General features: G+C 28.4%; 1 protein-coding gene across 2 annotated transcripts in view; it reads right to left on the bottom strand.

Annotated features, from left to right (window-relative positions):
- Positions 1-2,033: 2,033 nt before the first annotated feature.
- LOC123296698 (dual specificity tyrosine-phosphorylation-regulated kinase 4) overlaps positions 2,034-20,094 on the bottom strand; it is a 71,604-nt gene continuing 53,543 nt past the window's right edge. The window contains exons 2-12 of one of the 2 annotated variants that reach the window (XM_044878293.1): positions 18,610-18,753; positions 17,434-17,653; positions 15,578-15,741; positions 12,120-12,397; positions 7,629-7,767; positions 7,382-7,553; positions 6,760-6,903; positions 6,002-6,134; positions 4,898-5,234; positions 4,090-4,185; positions 2,034-2,196 (exon numbers count right to left, since the gene is read on the bottom strand). In XM_044878293.1, coding sequence (XP_044734228.1) covers positions 2,167-2,196; positions 4,090-4,185; positions 4,898-5,234; positions 6,002-6,134; positions 6,760-6,903; positions 7,382-7,553; positions 7,629-7,767; positions 12,120-12,397; positions 15,578-15,741; positions 17,434-17,653; positions 18,610-18,753 — 1,857 coding nt within the window. In that variant the 3' untranslated portion in view covers positions 2,034-2,166. The remainder of the gene's footprint in view (positions 2,197-4,089; positions 4,186-4,897; positions 5,235-6,001; positions 6,135-6,759; positions 6,904-7,381; positions 7,554-7,628; positions 7,768-12,119; positions 12,398-15,577; positions 15,742-17,433; positions 17,654-18,609; positions 18,754-20,094) is intronic. The other variant, XM_044878302.1, reaches the window with a different exon arrangement.

The raw sequence follows: 20,094 nt of genomic DNA, 5'->3' as shown, positions 1-20,094 counted from the left end.
AGAATAACAAAATACAAAATAATAAATACCAGTGATGAGATTATTTTAAGCCTATAAATGTTAAAAACAGTTGGCAATAGAAATAACTGCATTAGACAATTTTTTTTTACAATAACTGCCACATTTCTTATTTGCAATCCAATTTTTTTTTGTCTAAATCTATATTAGAAAAAATTCAACGAATTCCATAGATTATGGAATTCGAAATGGCTGGCTAAACATTTAAATATCCTAAATTATGAAACTGCAAAATAAATTACTATTAAAAATATTGTTTGAGGCCTATTTGATATTCGTTGATTAATTTTAATGGACTCGATATAAAAGAGAACAAAAAACTTATGGTCTATTAGTTTCTAAGGTCACATTTATCTAGCTACAATATTTTTTTAATGTCATGATAACATATTTCGTTAATTAACTTCTTAATATTTAATTAATAAACTTTTAAAAATACATAATGAATTCAATAATAAAGGTTCTTTTTGGTCGTACTAAAGAAAAATTTTTAACATAAATTTTAATTTAATACAAAAACCGAACACATTTTCTAATATAAATATGTTACTTTTTGTAATCATTTTTATCACAATGGTGAGGAATAAAGTAATATTTTTTGATTAATTAATAATATGCTTTAAAAAATGAAATCATATTATTTAAGACGCCGTGGGTAGTCTCCTAGCTCTGATATCATACTTCAGTTCTATTACAGTCGTTTTTTTTTTTTTTTATAATTTCGGGATGTTTCAAGCAGAAGTCCTATAAACTTTAGGACTTTTATATGCATTTTTCTTTGCACTGTTATCTCGTTTGAAACAATAATTATTTATGTCAGAATCAGGAGACTTGCCACATCGTCTATTATATAAACTTAGTATCCATTTTTTTAATAACCAAATTTTTTCGTATGTGCAAATTATATTTCTGAAGTTATAATATAATCTCATTTTATCTGAAGAATTGCTCTAAATTCAAAAAATTCAATTGTAGAAATTTTGTTTATATCATATTACTTTTCTGAATATGTGAATCCTAATAAATTCTTTCCACAGCTTGATAGATTCAATTACGGAATTATTTAAATCGGAATTATATCAATTTATTTGTATAGCAATGACTTAAGTATTTCCTACATGTTTCTAGAACAGAGCGTAGGTCAGGTCAAACCAATGATTAACCTAACGATGAACGTGTCAAATAATAAGTATTTAATTCGACAACAATTTTACGAACTGGAGCATATAGCCTAAATTTTCTATTTATTAAAAAAAGTTATTCTTTTTGTTCGCACACGTTGAGATGTTTACACAATTCTTCCTGCATTTTGAATCTGCGAGCTATGTTCTAAATTCCATTTTCTATTATAATGTATTGAAAGAAAGCATTTGAACTAGACTTCATACTTATGAAATAATGTAGCATTTAAAATTTACGGTTAAAGTTTTATTCGGCAGCAAAGTGCCTCATAACACACAATACATTGTCTGAAGACTCTGTATTTGTCTTATACGTAAGAACGTCCATAAAAACTCTTGTTACTTCATATATTTTAAATGGATTACGAGATGGTTGCCAAACTATATATTGAAAATCATGCTTCGGCAACGTCCTTACCATAATAATTTTGAGATTATACATTCAGAAATATTTGAATAAACTTGTTCATTAAAAAAATTGATTTAATCTCGCCTTGTAAAAGGCAACAAACATTCATTCTACAAACTAATTAATTCTTACATTTAAATATAAATTTTATTAATTAATAAATAAATAATCTAATTATTACTTTAATATTTTTCTATACAAAATGACACTATTAAATAATTAATTACTAAAATCTAAATTCTTTTTTGCTATATTTTTAAACATCATTTTTTTAATAATAAAACAGATTTTAAAATCTGTGTCATGCAATTTTTTTTTAAACTACTGCAATTTTTTTCTAATAAATTTTTTGTCAAATACAAAATTTTGTTCATCACAAAATTTTCTAACAAGTTCTAGATCTAAATAATAGACACAAAATTAATTCAAGATTCGAAAATCTTTAGATCTTATTTGTCGAGATTATTATATTAAACCTTATTCAGAGAGATATGTCTACAATATATTTGAGAGTCATGGCACGATACATGCGTTAACTTTGTTTTTCTGTTTATTTTATTATCCTTTTAGTGAGTAGATTTTGGTTTTCTGAAAAATTACACAATTTCTAAAATAAAATATTCGTTATGTCTATTTGCATGTAAATTTACAAATAAGCAAATAAATTAAAAAATTATTTACATGCTAAAATTATTGTTAGTATTTTTTTATGATGAAAGTTAGTGATTGGAAGTTATTGGAAAGTTAGTGCGAGAAACCGATTAGAATGCAAGAGCATCATAAAGCAAAGCAAAGTTCAACTAGAGCTGAAGCACCATGGTACCGTTGTTGTCTTATTTTTATCATGAAAATGCATCAAACAATTCCGATAAATTCTTAGCGTATAAGTACATTTAAATTTAGAAATGGAGAAATAGACAATATAAGCAATTGACTTAATTAATTATTTGGATTATAAATTCCACTATTTTTGTATATCAAGTCATTCCATTTAATCTGACCAGTGCCGGCTTTAGAAGGGGGGCAAACCGGGGTACCAGGTTCTACAGGACGTAGCGCGGCAACTTATTTAAAGGAAAATTAAACTCAGTGCATTAACTTTGGTTAATTTATCTCGTAGAAGTGATGAGTATTCAGTATGTCTAACACGACCTGTCATTTTGTCGCTTGTCGTATCTCTCACTAACAAATGTAGAATGAAAAAGACGCTGAATGACAGGCGAGGAATGGCAACTCGTATTAGATCCCTTATATTATACATTTTCTTTCTTCGCTTTTTACATGCTCGTAAGTTCATAATAAATACATGTTTGTAATTTTCTATTTATTCAATAAAAAATATGGAACAAGGGCGCCAAAAGCTTGACTTGCCTGAGGCGTCTAGATGTCTAAGGGCAGCCCTGAGTATGGTGAATTACTGACGAGTAGCATGACACTGAAAAGTCTTCTTAGCTTTATATAACTGATGATAGCTACATTGTAATCGAAATGCTTTTAGTTTATACGAGCACTTGATCGCACTAAGTTTTAGAATTTTGTTACGAATTTTTAAAAAAAATTAAAATGTATGGTGTTAATTTAAACAACGATTTTAATGTGTAAATAATTTACTTATTTACGTATTAGCATGTAAATAGGCACTAAGTAAAAAATTTGAAAAGTAATTAATTGCAAACTTTTTTTAATAACTCTAATACAATCTACGAAGAAAATTTGGACCATTTTAATTGACAATAATTATATAAAAATTTGAAGACTAAATTTTCTTTTATAGTCAAACATTATAAAAAATTTGAAACGTTTATTTTTTTTTTTTTTGACACAATAATGAAAACATGAAACGTTACAAAAATTATTAAAAAAAAATAAATAATAAAATTAATCAAATTTTCTAAAGGTATATATTAAAATTATTTTTTTTTAATAAAAATGAAAAACCAAACGCATGCTATTAAATTTTTGTTAGTGACTCACCTTAATTTAAACCGAAATTGAAAACTTTTTGCAAATATTCAATAAATTAGTTAATTTTGGTTACTTTTAGACGTTATGACACGATAAGTTTTCGAATTCAAAATCAAGTCGAAAACTCTTCGTGAAATTTTATTTGTTAATGTTTAATGGAAAAAATGCGTGAATATGGAAAAAGTTATTTGTTAGTATCAAATTTTTGAAAAGAAAATCACAGTTTTATGGAATTACCAAACCCAAAGAAAAGATGATATTAAAATGTTTATAAGGGTCGCAAAGTAAAATAGAAAGAATAATAATGCACACATAAAAATTTCCACAGACAATGACAAAAAACTATGTGTTTCTAAAAACAAAAATTTTGTAGTGAACAAACGAAAAAAATAGAAAACAATTAAAAAACAAAAATAATTTGTCTGTGGAAATGGAAAAAAATTAATTAAAAACACATGCCCCTCGTACCCGAAGAAAAAAAAAGAAAAAAATTTAAAAAAAAATTTAATGGCATACCTTTTCGCAAATAGGAATTTGACCAAAATTTGTATAGACATTTATTTCAGTAATTTTCGTTTTTAAGATATTCCGTGGTTGATATACTCTTTCGTCCTGGAAAATTAAAGGATTTTTGACCCTTATTAACATTTTTTGTTTCGATTTATTTTACCGAACGTACAAAATTATTTATATTTAAATAAAAATTTTATAGTTTTGTTCCATTTATAAATAATGAATCGTTTTAATTCCTCTTTAAACGAAAAATTTAATTTTGTTTATATTCTGGAATAATCAAGATTGTTGTATGAGTTCAATTTCAAGAATTAAAATTATTCGATAATCACAGTATTATTCCAACGAATTTGGAATTTGCCCAAAATTGTTTTGATGCTTTGAGTGAACGTACAATATACTTGCCAAAAAATTGATTTTGACGAAGTGCAATGTTTCCCAAAATAATTTTGTTGGTTATTACGGTTTAGTGCAGAAACTGAAACTAAAAATACGCACGAGCGCAGTACAGTAAAATAATTTCAATTTCATAAAATTAACTTTCAAAATTCTAGGCCCTTATAATATCTTCGATTCCTGAACACTCTGGTTAATTAAAATAATTTTTTAGCGGTTCATTATTTCATAAGCGGATTGACGAATAAATTCGTATTTAAATATAAATAACGTCGCAAATAAAAATTTAAAAAAAATCATAATGAAAGCGTTTTTAAAAGAATTCGATCATGTATGAATCGAGTGTAATTGATTGATTCAGTTGAAATCTTTTTGAGTATTCTTTTTAGATATCACTGTCTCGTAGCCAGCGTACCTTATCGTTATTGGTTGTAGTTGTAGATGTGGATGTTGTAGTGTTTAAATTAGAGTCTACGGATGAATTAGCACTAAGATCATCGTCATCAACTAAATTATTAGATTTGGCCTCATTTGTTGTTGTTTTATCACCAACAGTAATTGTTGTTGAACCTGAGTTTTTGTACAGTCTGTATGTTTCATCTAATGTTGTCGTTGTCGTTGATATTGATTTTGATGTAACATTTGCTTCGGAATGTGAATGCCGTAGTTCTGTACGTTGTTGGAATAGCGATGATTGTAACCATTCATGGCGCACAGCTTCTTCAGGTGTCATTCGTTTTTTTGGATTCCATCTAGACAAAAAGTATATTTTAATTAAAATATAAGTAACACAAATCTGCATATAGTTTTGTTTCCCCTACTGACTATACACTACACAGAAAAACTTCTCTAAACAGCGGTGATGTGGTTTATCGACGAAATGAGCGTATTTCGTGGACTAAACACATATCCAAAGTGCTACAAGTAGGTACTTGGTGTTTGTTAATCGCGAAATATTAGGAAATTTAAGAAAAAGGCAACTTAATTTCTTCGGTACATATTATACGAGGTAAAAAATTTTAATACAATTTACTGAGTGGGAAAGTTGCTAGATCAAAAGCAAGAGGAAGAACTCGAATTTCATTAATAGGTACTTGAATTCATAATAACATGGGAAAGGTTGACTTCCCCCGTCTAGCTGATGATCATAATCAATGGAGCTCTATGATTACCAAAGTGTGCACTAAGCAAACATGGTACCCGTTGTAACTATTATTACTCAATACACTAAAAAGTGAAGATATAAAATACATAACTCACACAAACGACAAAACTTTATCGATTATTCGAAATAATTAATATCTGAAAACTTGAAGCTCTGAGAATTGTAAAACAAACGAAATTCATAAAATTGTGATACTCAAAGACGTTTTAGACTGGTAAATATTTACGAAGAGAACTTGCGGGCTACTAATAAATACTTAGTTAATTATAGTACTTATCTTTTGAAAGAGAAGGCAGTCATGCTGTAAGCCGGCAATTTAATTAGACCCGTGTGTGAAATAAAAATTATACTTACTCGAGACATTTACTGATAAAATCAATAAACAACGAATCTGTACACTTTCTTAAAGCCATTGTTAAATTTTTGGATCCTGGTACACGCCGTTTTCCTTTACTATTTCTGATTGATCTGGGTTCACCATTTGTATCTGTTTCAAGTAATTTTGGTAATTAAGATTTATAAGTTATGATACTGACCGAGGCGGATTAAAAATTTTTGCTCCCGTAGGCAGTTTTAAAAATTAGCGCCCCTTTAATAAAAAGTAAAATTTAGGAGTTTTCGTCTTTTAGTAGTTTATACTTGGCCCTTTATTATTATAATATATTTGCATATTTGTGCTAACCAAAAAAAAATTTAAGTCCAGCAGCGACTTCAACACTCGGGACCAATTATTGGGCAGATTTGAGCCAGTCTAGATTTTAATGGTTCCCGACTATTAAAGTACCTACATTTTTGTATTGCGAAATCGCCATTAAAATCGTCATAGTCAAAAAGATTTGATTCAATGTTAAGTATTGCTAACGCATTTAATCTCTTATCTCTCGTGGTTGAGCGAGGATAATTTTTCACTCTCATTAGATAGGAAAAACTCCGCTCACCACTGCAGTTGCTGACTACCATCGATATTTTTTTTTTTAATTCGTAACTGAATATTTATTTTTAATTTGTGGGGGCATTCCTACAGGCACCTCGCGCCTGTAGGAACGAGCCTACTTTGCCATACGTATAATCCGTCTCTCGATATTGTTTAATAGGTATTAATAAAAACTTACTAAAGAAAATGCGACGTCTTTTAGCTCGTTTCAAAACATCTTCTGGAGGTTGACCTAATACTTCCATGATACATGCTAGTTGTTCAACTTCATTTTCACCAGGAAACAAGGGATGTCCGATATACAATTCTGCTAAAATACATCCTAAAAAATATAAAATAAAAACTTTAAATATTTGTACTAGAATAGGATGGAAGGGGGAAGTTTGTACTATAATACTCAAACTATGCTCTCAAGAATTGGAGCTATTGAGATATTTTTACGTTAGGGCCTAGTTACGCGTTTTAAGAAATGTCAGCAAAAAATTAGGAAATGGCGTTAATCTGTTTGATGGCTTTTAATACTGATATAACTTATGTCTTAGAATTGCATCAACTATTTACCACTTTTCTATTGTTCAGGACTTTTGAGGCATCCTGTATAGTTCTAGACTTTTTTGGTATCTTCTCTCTTTTCCCCGCGTTTATTTACATTATATTTCCAAGAAAACGAAATTTATGAACATTTAAAAGACATTTTCAATTCAAAGAAAAACAAAAAGAAAAGCAACACGTAAACAAGAAATAAAACTGTCAAAACAAATAATAAAAAACGATAAAAAACTTATGTAAATTATATTTACCTAAACTCCACATGTCAATAGCTGTACCATAATTTAACCCTAATATTACTTCGGGTGATCGATAAAATCGTGACTGTATGTAAGTATAGACTCTTTCATGTGTGTAACAAGAGCTTCCAAAGTCGATGACCTTAATTGAACTACTTCCTCGTTGTTTTAATAAAATATTTTCCTAGAAATTATAAATAAAATTATTATTATTTTTTTGATTGAAATATTTTTGAAAAGTTGAAAATTTATAATTTACCGGTTTCAAATCACAGTGTATAATTTTTTCACGATACAATAATCGTAAGCATTTTATTAACGAATTTGCAAAACGTCGTATCAAACTTAAACTAAACCCTTGGTAATTATTCTTTTTTATTAATTCATATAAGTTTAGGCTGAAAAAAAGATACAAAAATTTTAATTATTTTTTTTTTAAATTGTGAAAAACTACGTGGAAAAATGTTTAAAAAAATTAAATGACAACATTTATAATAGTAATGATTCCAGAAATCAATAATTTATATAAAAAAAAGTTTCTGTAGAACGTTACGAAAAAAAATTACACAACTTCTCTCAAAACAAGTTTTAAAATTCCGTCATTAAAACTTACAGAATTGAAACAGGTATGGGTCTTTCAAACGCACAATAATATGGACACAAATTTAAAAATGATAAAAACATTTTTCTTAAATTATCTCCTGAGTTTAATTTTTTGGGAATTCGTGTCTTTCGAAGAATAAGCTTGAAAATATTGTAGTGAGAAAAATTTCTTTAAACAACATCTGTAATAATTATATGTGTAGAAAAGTAATAATTTTTGTAGAAATATTTTACTGGCAGGCTTTGGAGCTCAGTAAGCTTAGGCAAATACATGTATGGAGAAATTGCTCATTCGGGCTACACTAAATGAGACAGCACAAGAGTTTTTTAGCTCATAGTTGTAATGACGCTCCAAACTACAAGAATTTCTCCTCTTAAAGATTAAAGATCATTAAAAATTACAAGGAACTGTTCTTCTTCTGTTTTTCTTCGTAAAATTTTGTAACGAATATTTTTGTGCATACTGTACGTTACGAAAAAAAGGGAACGTACACATCAGGTTATTTTTAGCTGTACCGAGCTAAGCAAAATACATGCAAAATTATAATCATTGAAAAACACACGGGAAATTGCTTAGCGCTAGTTTAACATTATTTAATTTTATATCAATCAGTTTTTAAAAAAACTATTTGTACTGAGGCGCTACTGATTATTTACTTCAAGACAAAACCAATTAATTTTAATTAATGAAAATTTTTGAACTTGTTTGAATTATTTACTTCAAAAATTAATTAAAAAATTTCGTGTGACCTATAATTTTATTTAATAATTAATATTATGAAAATGTACCACTAAAAATAGAATATTTTTATATTGAATAAAAATATTTGGTTGATTTATACTATTGTTATTAAATAAAAATTATTAATGATCCCACTGTGCAATTTAATCAACTGAAAAAATTGTTGATAAAAAAAATTCATAGAATTAAAATAACTGTAAAAGCAAGTGTATAATGATTAATTTTTAATAATAATAATTAAAAAAACAAAAAATTTCTGTATTATTTATAACACAAATACTGACATTTTGTTCCAATATTAATCTCATATTAATTTAAAAATTATTTTCTCTTCTTTTGTTTTTGTATTTTATTTAAATTAAAACAATTATTGGATCACAAAGTGGTTGGTCTATGTCTAGTCTATGTAATCAATTAAGGTTGTAAAGGCACTACCTTCATAATCATATAAATACCCATTAATTAAAATACCTTACAGTCATTTTCATAGATTCTGAATTTTGAAAGTTGTAGCATCATGTCAAAGCAAAATGTTTATTCTGGCATCAATCTGTGACTCGAAAAAAGTCTAACTATTTATTTTATAATATCTTAAAACTTATTATTTTTCTGTTTAACGTCAATCTCAACTTCAACAAAAAGACTAGCACGTTATAGACTTTTCTTTATTTATCCTCAATTAATTCCCCTTTTGTTAGTCATTTAAGGAGTTTTAATTTTTTGGAACCCTGATTTAAAAAAATAAAATACAGTCTATGTTACTTGCTGACTATGTAACATCCTATAGGTGAAATAATTTTTAAAATCGGTTAAGTGATGGACTCAAAAATGACAGATTTTTATACAAAATTGAATACCCTATTTCACCCCCTTAGGGGTAAAATTTCGAAAAACCCTTCTTATCGGATACCTACGCTACACAAAGAACACACTCTCCAAGTTTTAACTATCTACAATCAGCGGTTTAGGATGTGCGTTGATCCATCAGTCAGTCAGTCAGTCAATCAATCAATCATTCAGGACAAAGCATTTTATATGTATAGATTTGCAACTTTCTGTGGCATTTTTTATATTACAAATACAATTTTTTTAATGGAGCCTATTATTAATAAAATTGTTTGTGGAAAAGCTTCTGTGAAATTTTTTAGCCCGGCGATGTACCATAAATGAACTGTCATCGTTATATTATCATAAGCAAAGTATTATCTGATCAGTTTCATCTTTAAATTTAAATTTAACAGAGATATTTCCGTATTAATAACTGCTAAGAAACCTGGTAGTCTAAATTGGAATTAATAGAAACGGGCCCACTTCCTGTTTAAATTAGTATGATTATTATCGCCAGTTGGTGGAATTTATCTGATTTGAAATTGAATATTCTGTTTGGGTTTAAAAATGGTAAGTGCAAGTATTGCCGTCTGGTAATCTAAATTGGAACTACTGAAAACGGGTCCACTTCCTGTTTTAATTATTACGAATTATTATCGCCAGTTGGCGGTTTGCAACTCCCAGCTATCAATAATGTTCAAAAATAAAAAAATTGCTATAACTTAAAAACAAAAGACAATCGAATTCAAACCACGTTATTTTCCTGTATAGAATCCATTATTTCGAGTATTGATTATTTAAGTTCTACTAACAAATAGTCAAGCTAATTCTGATAATCATTAAAAGAGATTTAAAGCAAATTTTCTGCATGAAGGTGATAATTAAATTTTTAAACAATACATAATTGATATTTATTATAAACAAATAAACATTTGTATCAACAAGTAAAAGGAACCAAGTGAACAATCATAACGCATTGTTGTTAGTTGAATTTTAAAACATTTATTGTCATTTAATGTTAAGAGGAACTAATTTTAATGGTAATTATTTATAAATTTATAATTCACATTAAATAATAATTAACCTCGTGACCTATATAAATTTTTGTATAGAATTTATTTACTTTTGTGTATCAATTTGTCGAAAAATTTATTATCATGTGTTAAAATTTTTAAAGATTTTTTAAACAAAATATTTAAATAAGTAAACATTGTTATGTTAGTAATCGTTATTTCTTAAAAATTGATTTTATTCATACACGGTCACAAAAAATTACAATTATTGATTCCCGGTAAAACAATAAATTTATAAACGGTGTTTATAAATTTGCGGTGACTCTCTCTTTTTTCCTGCCTGCCTGTTTCTTCAGCAGTATGTTGCCTTTTTTAAAATTCACCTAAAATAATTCTAGTCGTAAATTAGGCGTTCTATTTATTGACGACCTAAACATTTTCGTTTTAGTCACAGGCTTTGATTTTTATCAACAAGCATTTTTTCACCCGGCTAGTTTGCTTCAGAAGGAGATAAGTATTTTTGATTATATTCTAACTAGAAGATATCATTTTATACGAACAAATTTTGAATCGTACGACCGATACTTCGTAATTTTAGACATGGCTCCGATAAAAAAGTTGGATTAATGAATCGTAAATTTTGAATTCAAAACAAATAAACATTTTATATTCTTCCCTAAAAAAAATTCAAGGATGCCTTGCCAAGAAATGCCTTCTTCAAATAAAAAGAGATAATGTTTTGCCAACATTTTATAGAAATTGTCACCGTTAAGCAGACAAAAGCAATTGTAATAACATGGCGAATCCAAAATTTACGATCCATGAATCCTAGTTTTTATCAAGGGCGGGACATTCTGTATTCTTGCTCTGCGAATAAACTGATTTTTCCATTTGATATGTTCCGTACACACGAAGCCAGTGTTTGAACCTAACACAATAAGCCAATATTCCATCGTACTGGCTTAGTTTATTTTGATGGCTTTGCTTTAGGCTTGCGCTGTCTGCGCATGGATATTCAAGTCAATAGTATATAGTGAGGTAGTGGACGTAAGCCAGTTACTCAATTTTATTTTGTTGTTCTGGCTTAATATTTTTTTACTGGCTGCAGGCTTAATGACCAAATCAATTTTGTTTGGTATAATTCAGATTTACAGGCTTGGCAGGCTTCTTGCGAACGTGGTTTAAGGAGCTACGCAAGTATACACTTAAAAAGCATAACTTTTTCTATTTTACTGTGATGACGTGGAACGGTAGTTTAATTAATGACCTTTTACTTCCTTTCTGGCAATTAAAAATCATGAAAATTGTTTTTACAGGAAATAAGTTTTAGTGGCGTGCTATCTTAATATGTACAGTGTATTGTATTTTAAGTTAAATTAAAACCTCAAATTTACTTTGTAATCGAATAACCTCATTAATACAAAAATACAAAAGTAAAGTTCTAGCCAACCAAAGTGGCACTGAGCAAGAGAGAGTGTAGATATGAGTGCACATACATATATCTCTTGTTCATCAGTGCCACATTGGTTGATAGAACTCTATTTAATACATGTTAAACACTTACCTCATAAGTTCAAAACTAATGCATAGATGATTACGAAAATAAAAAAAATCTAACATATGTATAACATTGTGTGTGCCATCTTTATCACGATTACGTAAATCTGATAGTATTCGGACTTCAACGGATGCCTGATGATGAAAGCGTTTTTTATTTCTAATGATTTTTATCGCAATGTGTTCATTTGTTTTATGATCTAATGCACGTATGACTTGACCAAAACTTCCTTTACCAATTACTTCTAATATTTCATATCGGTAACTAATATGGTCATGTAAAACCTGTAAATAAAATTAATTTATGAATTAAAATGGAATTATTTAAAATAAACAAGTGAAAAAAAACAATTGACTGAGTTAATTGTTGAAATACCATGCATAGATAGAGTTGATTACGCAATTGATAGATTTAAGACCCAATTGATCTATCTTGCTCATTTATGAACTCGCCACTTTTTACGTCCTAAGCACCCTATAAAAATTTCAGCTTGATACCTTTTTGGTTTTTGAGTTATCGTGTTGACAGACGGACAGGGGAAATGGGTTCTTTAGGTGACTTTATGAAATCCCATAACAAAACTTGTTCGTAGCATCAACATTTTTAAGTGTCTCCTATTATCCTAAAATTATTTTTGACTACTTTGTGAATATTTTTTTTACCCAACAACTTAATTCGAGAAGACGAACCTATTATACAGAAAATTCCACCCTATTCAAATTTAATTTCTACAATTTTTTTCGTATTTTGCATATTTACGGTGATATTTACTTGTAATCGAGTGTTTTCAACACTTCAGAAAAGCAGCCTTAGAACTTTAACTTTCTGCCGCGTTGCAAATAAGCTTCTGAGTCGATGTGGAGCATTTTCTCTCATAGAATATATACATGTGGCAGATCGGGCATTTTTGAGACGGAGAGGGGTGTAGAAATCTGGGAAAAAAGTGGACCCTAACTGCCTGTAAGCAATGGTAAGTCAAAACATTCATTTTTTATAAACCGGGAAAAATAGTGGGAGGCAAAATTTTTTGGCGGTTTCAGAGGGCAGTTGTGGGGCTGAAGTATACCGGAAAAAAACTGGATCCTAACCGGATAAACTCAAGTGCGATTTCCTTGTTACAATATGTACTTTTGTGGAAAAATAGTGGCAGACACCGCAGACTGGCAAGTAGCAATATAGCGGTAATTTGAAATCAAGCGTTGAAGAAGTGCGAAAACTGCTGTATAAAAAAGTTAGTTAAAACTGGACAAATTTTTTGCCGCTTGGCAAACAACTTCCGTAACGACCGCAAAAACCTTAAATAATACTGCCAGACATTTTCCCCCTTTCCCGAAGTACTTTAATTTAAATATGTAGAATGTTTTATGCGTAATAATAGCCTATTTCCCACGATTATGTGTATATACATACGATATATTTAAATAACAGTAAATTTAGTTTGTAAAGTAAAATCAATCGTCACCGGATGTTTTATTTTTGAAATCAATAGCTTGTTTAATTTAATAAATTGTAGTGACGATTAAAAAAAATTATTTATATTATAATAATTAACCAACAATAATATTACATATAAGATTTTATAAATAATTTATAATTTAAATTGATAATAATAATTTATTAAAAATAAAAAAAACTATTATGACATTTAATGCTCTGATATATTCATTATAAGTAAATTAATTAAATATTATATTACTAACGATAATATGTCACGCAATCTAATTCGTAAACGAACAAATATGATATATACAAAACTAATGTAAACGAAGCTAAAAACGGAGGCGGAGTTCGGCATGTACCTAATAATATTTTATTTATTTCTCTATTCTATTGCTATCAACGAAAACATGGTATACGGTTTGACAATTTGTAGTTTTTTTTTTGTGAATTATATTAACATTGTCATGGGATATTCATGATTACAGAGTGGCTCTATATCTTTATAAAGTTTTGATGGTTTAGAAAAAAATTTATCTAAAAATTAATAGTTTTAGTAGAAAATAATATCCGGTTCAATAATCCAAGATGTATAGATATATACAACGTGTTCTGTTATTGACTTCAAAAACTCTTTTCCAAATTTGGATCTGAGGCCTAATTTGGGAGATACGGGTATGGCAAAAATTGATGCACTTGTTCATTCACAGGCTATCATTCGAGTACCAGTAGCCGATGATAATCAGTAGATATTAGTAAGTTTCACTTAATAATGGAAGAGATTTTTAAAAAAGTATAAAATTATTTACTTGAATTTGGTCAAACTGTCCCACTTTTTATATTTTTATTCTTTTATTGTCGGAAAATAATAATAATTATAAGTAAGCATTTTGTCATTGGACGTAAACAAACAAACCACATCCATTGTCGCATGGTTTGTTTGTTTACTTACAATAATCTAATGTTTTTTCAAAATAATATAATCCATTTAAATCATTTAATACTTTTTAAAAATCCCTTCCTTAGTTGAATATTATTAAATAAAATTTACAAATATCTACTGATTATCAATGTCTACTGGTTATCGAATGATAGTCAGTGAATGAACAAATGTATCAATTTTTGCCATACCCGTATCTCCCAAATGAGGCCTCAGATCCAAAATTTGGAAAAGAGTTTTTTTGTTGCTCTTGATGAGCTTATTTTCGGAAGCTAGGTTTCTGCAGTCAATAACAGAACACGTTGTATATATATACCTTTACGTATTAAAAAATGAAACGGCAGAAAAGTGCAACTGATATTCGCCTATTTTTAATCAGCAAGGACGTTCTCAAATAATATATAACAGTCGTTTTCAAAATTATTCGTTTATACACAGGAAGATTCGCTAACTTAGGAAACTTCATTCTAAACAATATAAGAGCAAATTGTCAATTCAACTTCCGCTTTTATTAATATTTTCCGAATATCTTCGAATTTACCTGTCTGCTTTTCAGATACTAAGGCTGTAATTAATTTTTTATTCGATTTTAGTGATTGAAGCTTTTTAATTGATGTTATTTACCAAGAATTAGTATATTATTTTGTTATTATTACACATTACACCCATTTGTTTAAATTTAAAAAAAATATTTTCTTTTTTTAAGACAAATATCATCTCCGTGCTACCCAGGGAAATATCTTCAAAAATTCATTCCCTCCCAGTCTTACGTCTTGAAAATTTTTGATTTGAAGGATTTCGAATTTTTAATATTTTTATTTAAAGTAGATATAAGTCGCGAAAAATGGAAACTTCGGATCAAATTCGGAAATGCGGCAGCCATTCAATTCTAAAATCTTATCAAGTTTATTTTCTGTTACCATTGGACAGTCTCTTTTGATACAATAAACTATTAATAGTCAAAATAATTTTAAATTAGTAATTTTGTATCTATATTACCAGAATTAACCAAAAACTAAATTTGTGGAGGACATCCTATAATATATAGAAACATAATATAGAAAATAATATATTATTATATTCGTACCTTGTTGTAACTGCCATTTTCATCATCATAACCCCAATTTGCTGCAGTAATATCATCCCCTAGGAATTTGCAGGCATCAAGTCCAAGGTACCATATTTTATCATAATTCAATATTTCCTCTCTTTCATAATCCGTTAAACGATTTCCATAAAGTTTCAAGGCTTCTATAATATAAATAAATAAATTATATATCTAATTTATATTTTAAATATTAATGAGTTTAAATTACTTTACGTTGACGATTATTTAATAATTCTTTATTTTAATGTTATTTTATTTATATTGTTGCATGTAATTTTTTTGAGTTATTACGTATAGAATTACATTGAAATTTACATATATACGGGGTAGTTCATGTAAAATTTAATTGAATTGTATTGTTTCAATGTTTGTCTTTTTCTAATGGTGCATCATAAAAAGTATGGTTTACAAACGATCGAAACATGCGACCTATTTTTAGAAATATCAACTTAAATAGGGTTGTCTTTGGGTGGAGAGACATAAATATATCGTAAAGTTTATATAGACCGATTAAATTCAATATCGGAAGGTACCGTAGATCCGAGACATTCTAAGCCATTTTTTCTGTTACGAAATAAACTTATATACACATCCACGGGTTTCGGTAACGATTAAAGAAAAAGCAACAATTTAACCTAAATTTTTTAAATATTGGCGACTCTTAAATGTTTTCTACCCTAGACTTGCACCAAAAATTGGATTTGGACCCCTAGCGATTTTTACTTCATTATTTTTGGAATTGAAATACCTTAAGACAAATTTTCTTGTCTCTAATAGTTTTCATTTACGTTTACTTTGAAAAATAACGATTTAACGACCTTTTTTATTCGAAAATTTAATTTGTTCGCAATTTATGTCAACGTCGATAAATGGCGTCTGAACTATATATATTTTTAGGCGAGGCATTAAAAGTCTACGCAGATCGGATTCTTTTTTTATCCCGATGGAATGTATGTTTATCTGTTCCCTCATACCTTCTAAATTACTTATCATAATTTGACAAATGAAATATCCTTGGAAGAGCTTTGATCGTCTGCTGGTTATAGCTACTATGTGACGATACATTTAATTTAATCTGGCGCCCTCTAGAGGACATAAATAAAGTCATGAACTAAAAAAAATTATTAATTCAATATTATCGTGTTGAGTATCAAATGAAAGGGTTTAATATTCTCTATTTTCTAATATATCTGAAATTGAGAATTACAGTCGAGGTAATTCTTTTTCGTCTTGTGGAAAACTTTTTTATCTTAGAGGTCCTTCCACTGAAACGACGATTTTACTCATAACAATTTTTTGATAAAATTATTTTCTTGTTTCATAGTGTTTAGAGCGTAATTTTTAGTCGTTGAGATTTTAGTTTTTAAACTTGATTTTATAAAAATTCGTTCCTGATTCAAGTGACTAACTCATATTTATCATATTTATCAAACAAACAAATATTTATGTTATTTAGCAAACATCTTAAGTTTGGTATTTATATCATCAAAGGTGATCAAAGATTTAATCAAAAATTAAAATTGTTTTATTTCGGAGTAAACGTGAATGAAAATTATCAAAGTATCAAGATTCGGATCGGAATTCGCGATACTTTTTTTGCTATAAATACCGGCCTATAAAAATGTCTGCCTGAGTTTAAAATTTAGAAGATTGTATGCCTTTTTTTACATTTTGCCTGAATTTCCTAAATGACTAATGTCTTTTTATTCAAGGGTTTGCTTGCGTGAATGTTTTTTTAAAGTTTAACAATTATAAGTGCATTTAATTTTAAAATATTATTTTAAAAACTAATTTCAAATTCTATTACTAATAAATCAATGAATTTTATACGTTACCTTGCCTACTCATAGGAGTTTTAATACTGTTTGTTGAGGAATTAGAATCTGGTGAATTTGATTGTTGTTCATTATTATTGATATTACTATTATTGTTATTGGTTGTATCTTGTTTATTATTTATGTTTACTAATATATTGTTAGATTCATTGATTGGACTAGCAGCAACCAAATGTAATCTTGATGCTGATTTACTTATTTCAAGTGATGGTAACTTTGTCTAAAAAGAAAAAAAAACATATATAAATCACTCTGTACCAAAAACATGAATTATCAAGTGTTATCAATTACGTAGTGAGTGATACGTACACAATTTACTTGAAATTTATTTCCAGGTATTTTTATTGTGATAATCAATGATGTAGTCATTGTTTTTACGATTTCAAAAAATTATTTTTTAGGGATTTGATTAATTTTAATCCAATTTATTGAATATTTGCTTTATCATTATTTTTTGTGAAGTTACATTTACTCTTTTTTTAGATTTCTTTATTACATTTGTCTGATTTAAATTCAATTAGCACTACGTGAATTATTGTGATTAATTGGTAATTGGTATTACATGATTCTCAAGTAACAGATCTAATTTCTATGGAAACAGGCACACTTAAGTCAATGATTGCTAAGATTAATTTAAATGGAGTAAACAGATTGACCTGCTTTATTTGATTATTGATATATAAAGGTGATTTTTTTTAAAAAAGTTTCCACCTTTGTATTTCGAAAACGCAATGGAAAACAAAAAGTTCACACAAAATACCATCTTTGTTGCTTTGTTTGAAGCAAAGAACAATAATCTGCTACAAAAAATATGTAGTTCCATTTAAAAAACCAAAATTGACCCTTGTTTGAAGATAAAAGCGTTCTTAAAAAAAACTAAATATTGTATTTTCATTTCCCTTAAATTGACCCGACTTCAATTAGCACTTTATGAAAATTCGCAATTGGGGGTGCTATCTTCACGGAGCTAGTTGAATGACAGAATTAGCGAGATGTTCAAAATGGAATAACTTCCATGCATATGCATATATGCATGCAACATATCATATGATATGTTGTTTCCAATATTTTGGTTAACTTCCAACGGACAGAACTTTCAATTAGAGAACCTGACGTTAAAATAAATGAAAGTCGATAAGAAAATGGATGTATTAAGATTATTCAACTTTTCCTTACCTCGGAATGAATTAAATTTGGTTTGGATGCTGATAACCCAGAACATTTTAACTGATGTTGTTTAAGGGTTGTACTAGAAGTTGTTTGATTTTTAGCCGCATCGTATTTGGCTAACACATCCTTGTGATGTGGCGCTGATGGTTTCTGAAAATAATAAAACAATAAATTAAGCTATTGTTTAACGTGTTTTCTTTCAATAAGAATAATATTTTTAACAACTTTTTATTTTTGAATACGGTTAAGGATTTCGAAGAATAATTCCTTTCTACCTTTCAAGCTATTATTTATTAAACTTAACATTTTTTTCTAATTTGAGAAAAAATTATTTTTAAATTTAAGATGGCGGCTACTTCGTTCGGAATTTGAGGATGAAACTTGATACAAGTATTCTGGGGGTATCCGCTCCCTACAATCAAGATTTCCCCGAACTTCGGCTCAACGTAAATTTGCCTATTTTTTCAACGATTTTACTATGATAGTAAAATTTAGTGTACAATAATAATAAATTTTATTAGAACTTTCAAAATAAGCAGTTATTTATGAACTCCTAATAATAACAATAATAAAATAAATTAAATGAAAACATTTGAAAAAAGCTAAATAGATTTTGTGATTGATTTGGTTAAAAATTTTCTATTTATAGCACAAAATATTTAAAAATAACATCAAGAAAAAAATTTTTGTCATGCTATTTCATAATTTCTGTTGACATTAGTTTAGGCGCGCATGCATAAACAATTTAGATTAGAAAAATTCATATTTGTTTGTTAACATCCATACTTCCATACTAATATTATAAATGCGAAAGTAACTCTGTCTGTCTGTCTGTCTGTCTGTTACTCTTTCACGCCTAAACGGCTGAACGGATTTTGATGAAATTTGGTATGGTGATAGATGATAACCTAGAAATGGTCATAGGCTATAATTAATCACGCCATCGTTCTTAGGGGGTAGGTAGTAGGCAGATAACTAAATTGAGTTAGTGATTTTTAGTCGTTTTTGTTGGGACTTTTGCTCTTTCACGTCTAAACGGCTGAACAGATTTTGATGAAATTTAGTAAGGTAATAGATGGTTACCTAAAAACGGATATAAGATCAAAATGATCACGTCATCGTACTTAGGGGGTAAGAAGTAGGCAGAAAACTGAATTGAGTTAGTGATTTTTTTATGGTTTTTGCTGGGAGTTTTGCTCTATCATGCCTAAACGGCTGAACGGATTTTGATGAAATTTAGTTAGATGATAGATAGTAACCTAGAAAAGGATATGGAATATGGGGGAGGGGTGAAAGTGGGAATGTTGCCCAGCAAAGCGGGTAGTTCACAGCTAGTACTACAATAAATTATAAAATACAATTTTTTTTATTATAGGTAGTACATTTTGACATTTTGATTTTTAAAAGACTTGATTTTTCTATTCGTATGAAAAAATAGAAAATAGATAAGAACCCAAAGAACATTCAACCATCTTAGCCTAGTTACCCATA

The sequence above is a fragment of the Chrysoperla carnea genome, chromosome 1, assembly GCF_905475395.1.
Source record: "Chrysoperla carnea chromosome 1, inChrCarn1.1, whole genome shotgun sequence".
NCBI classification, from domain to species: Eukaryota; Metazoa; Arthropoda; class Insecta; order Neuroptera; family Chrysopidae; genus Chrysoperla; species Chrysoperla carnea.
This window is presented reverse-complemented; position numbering and strand designations above follow the sequence as displayed.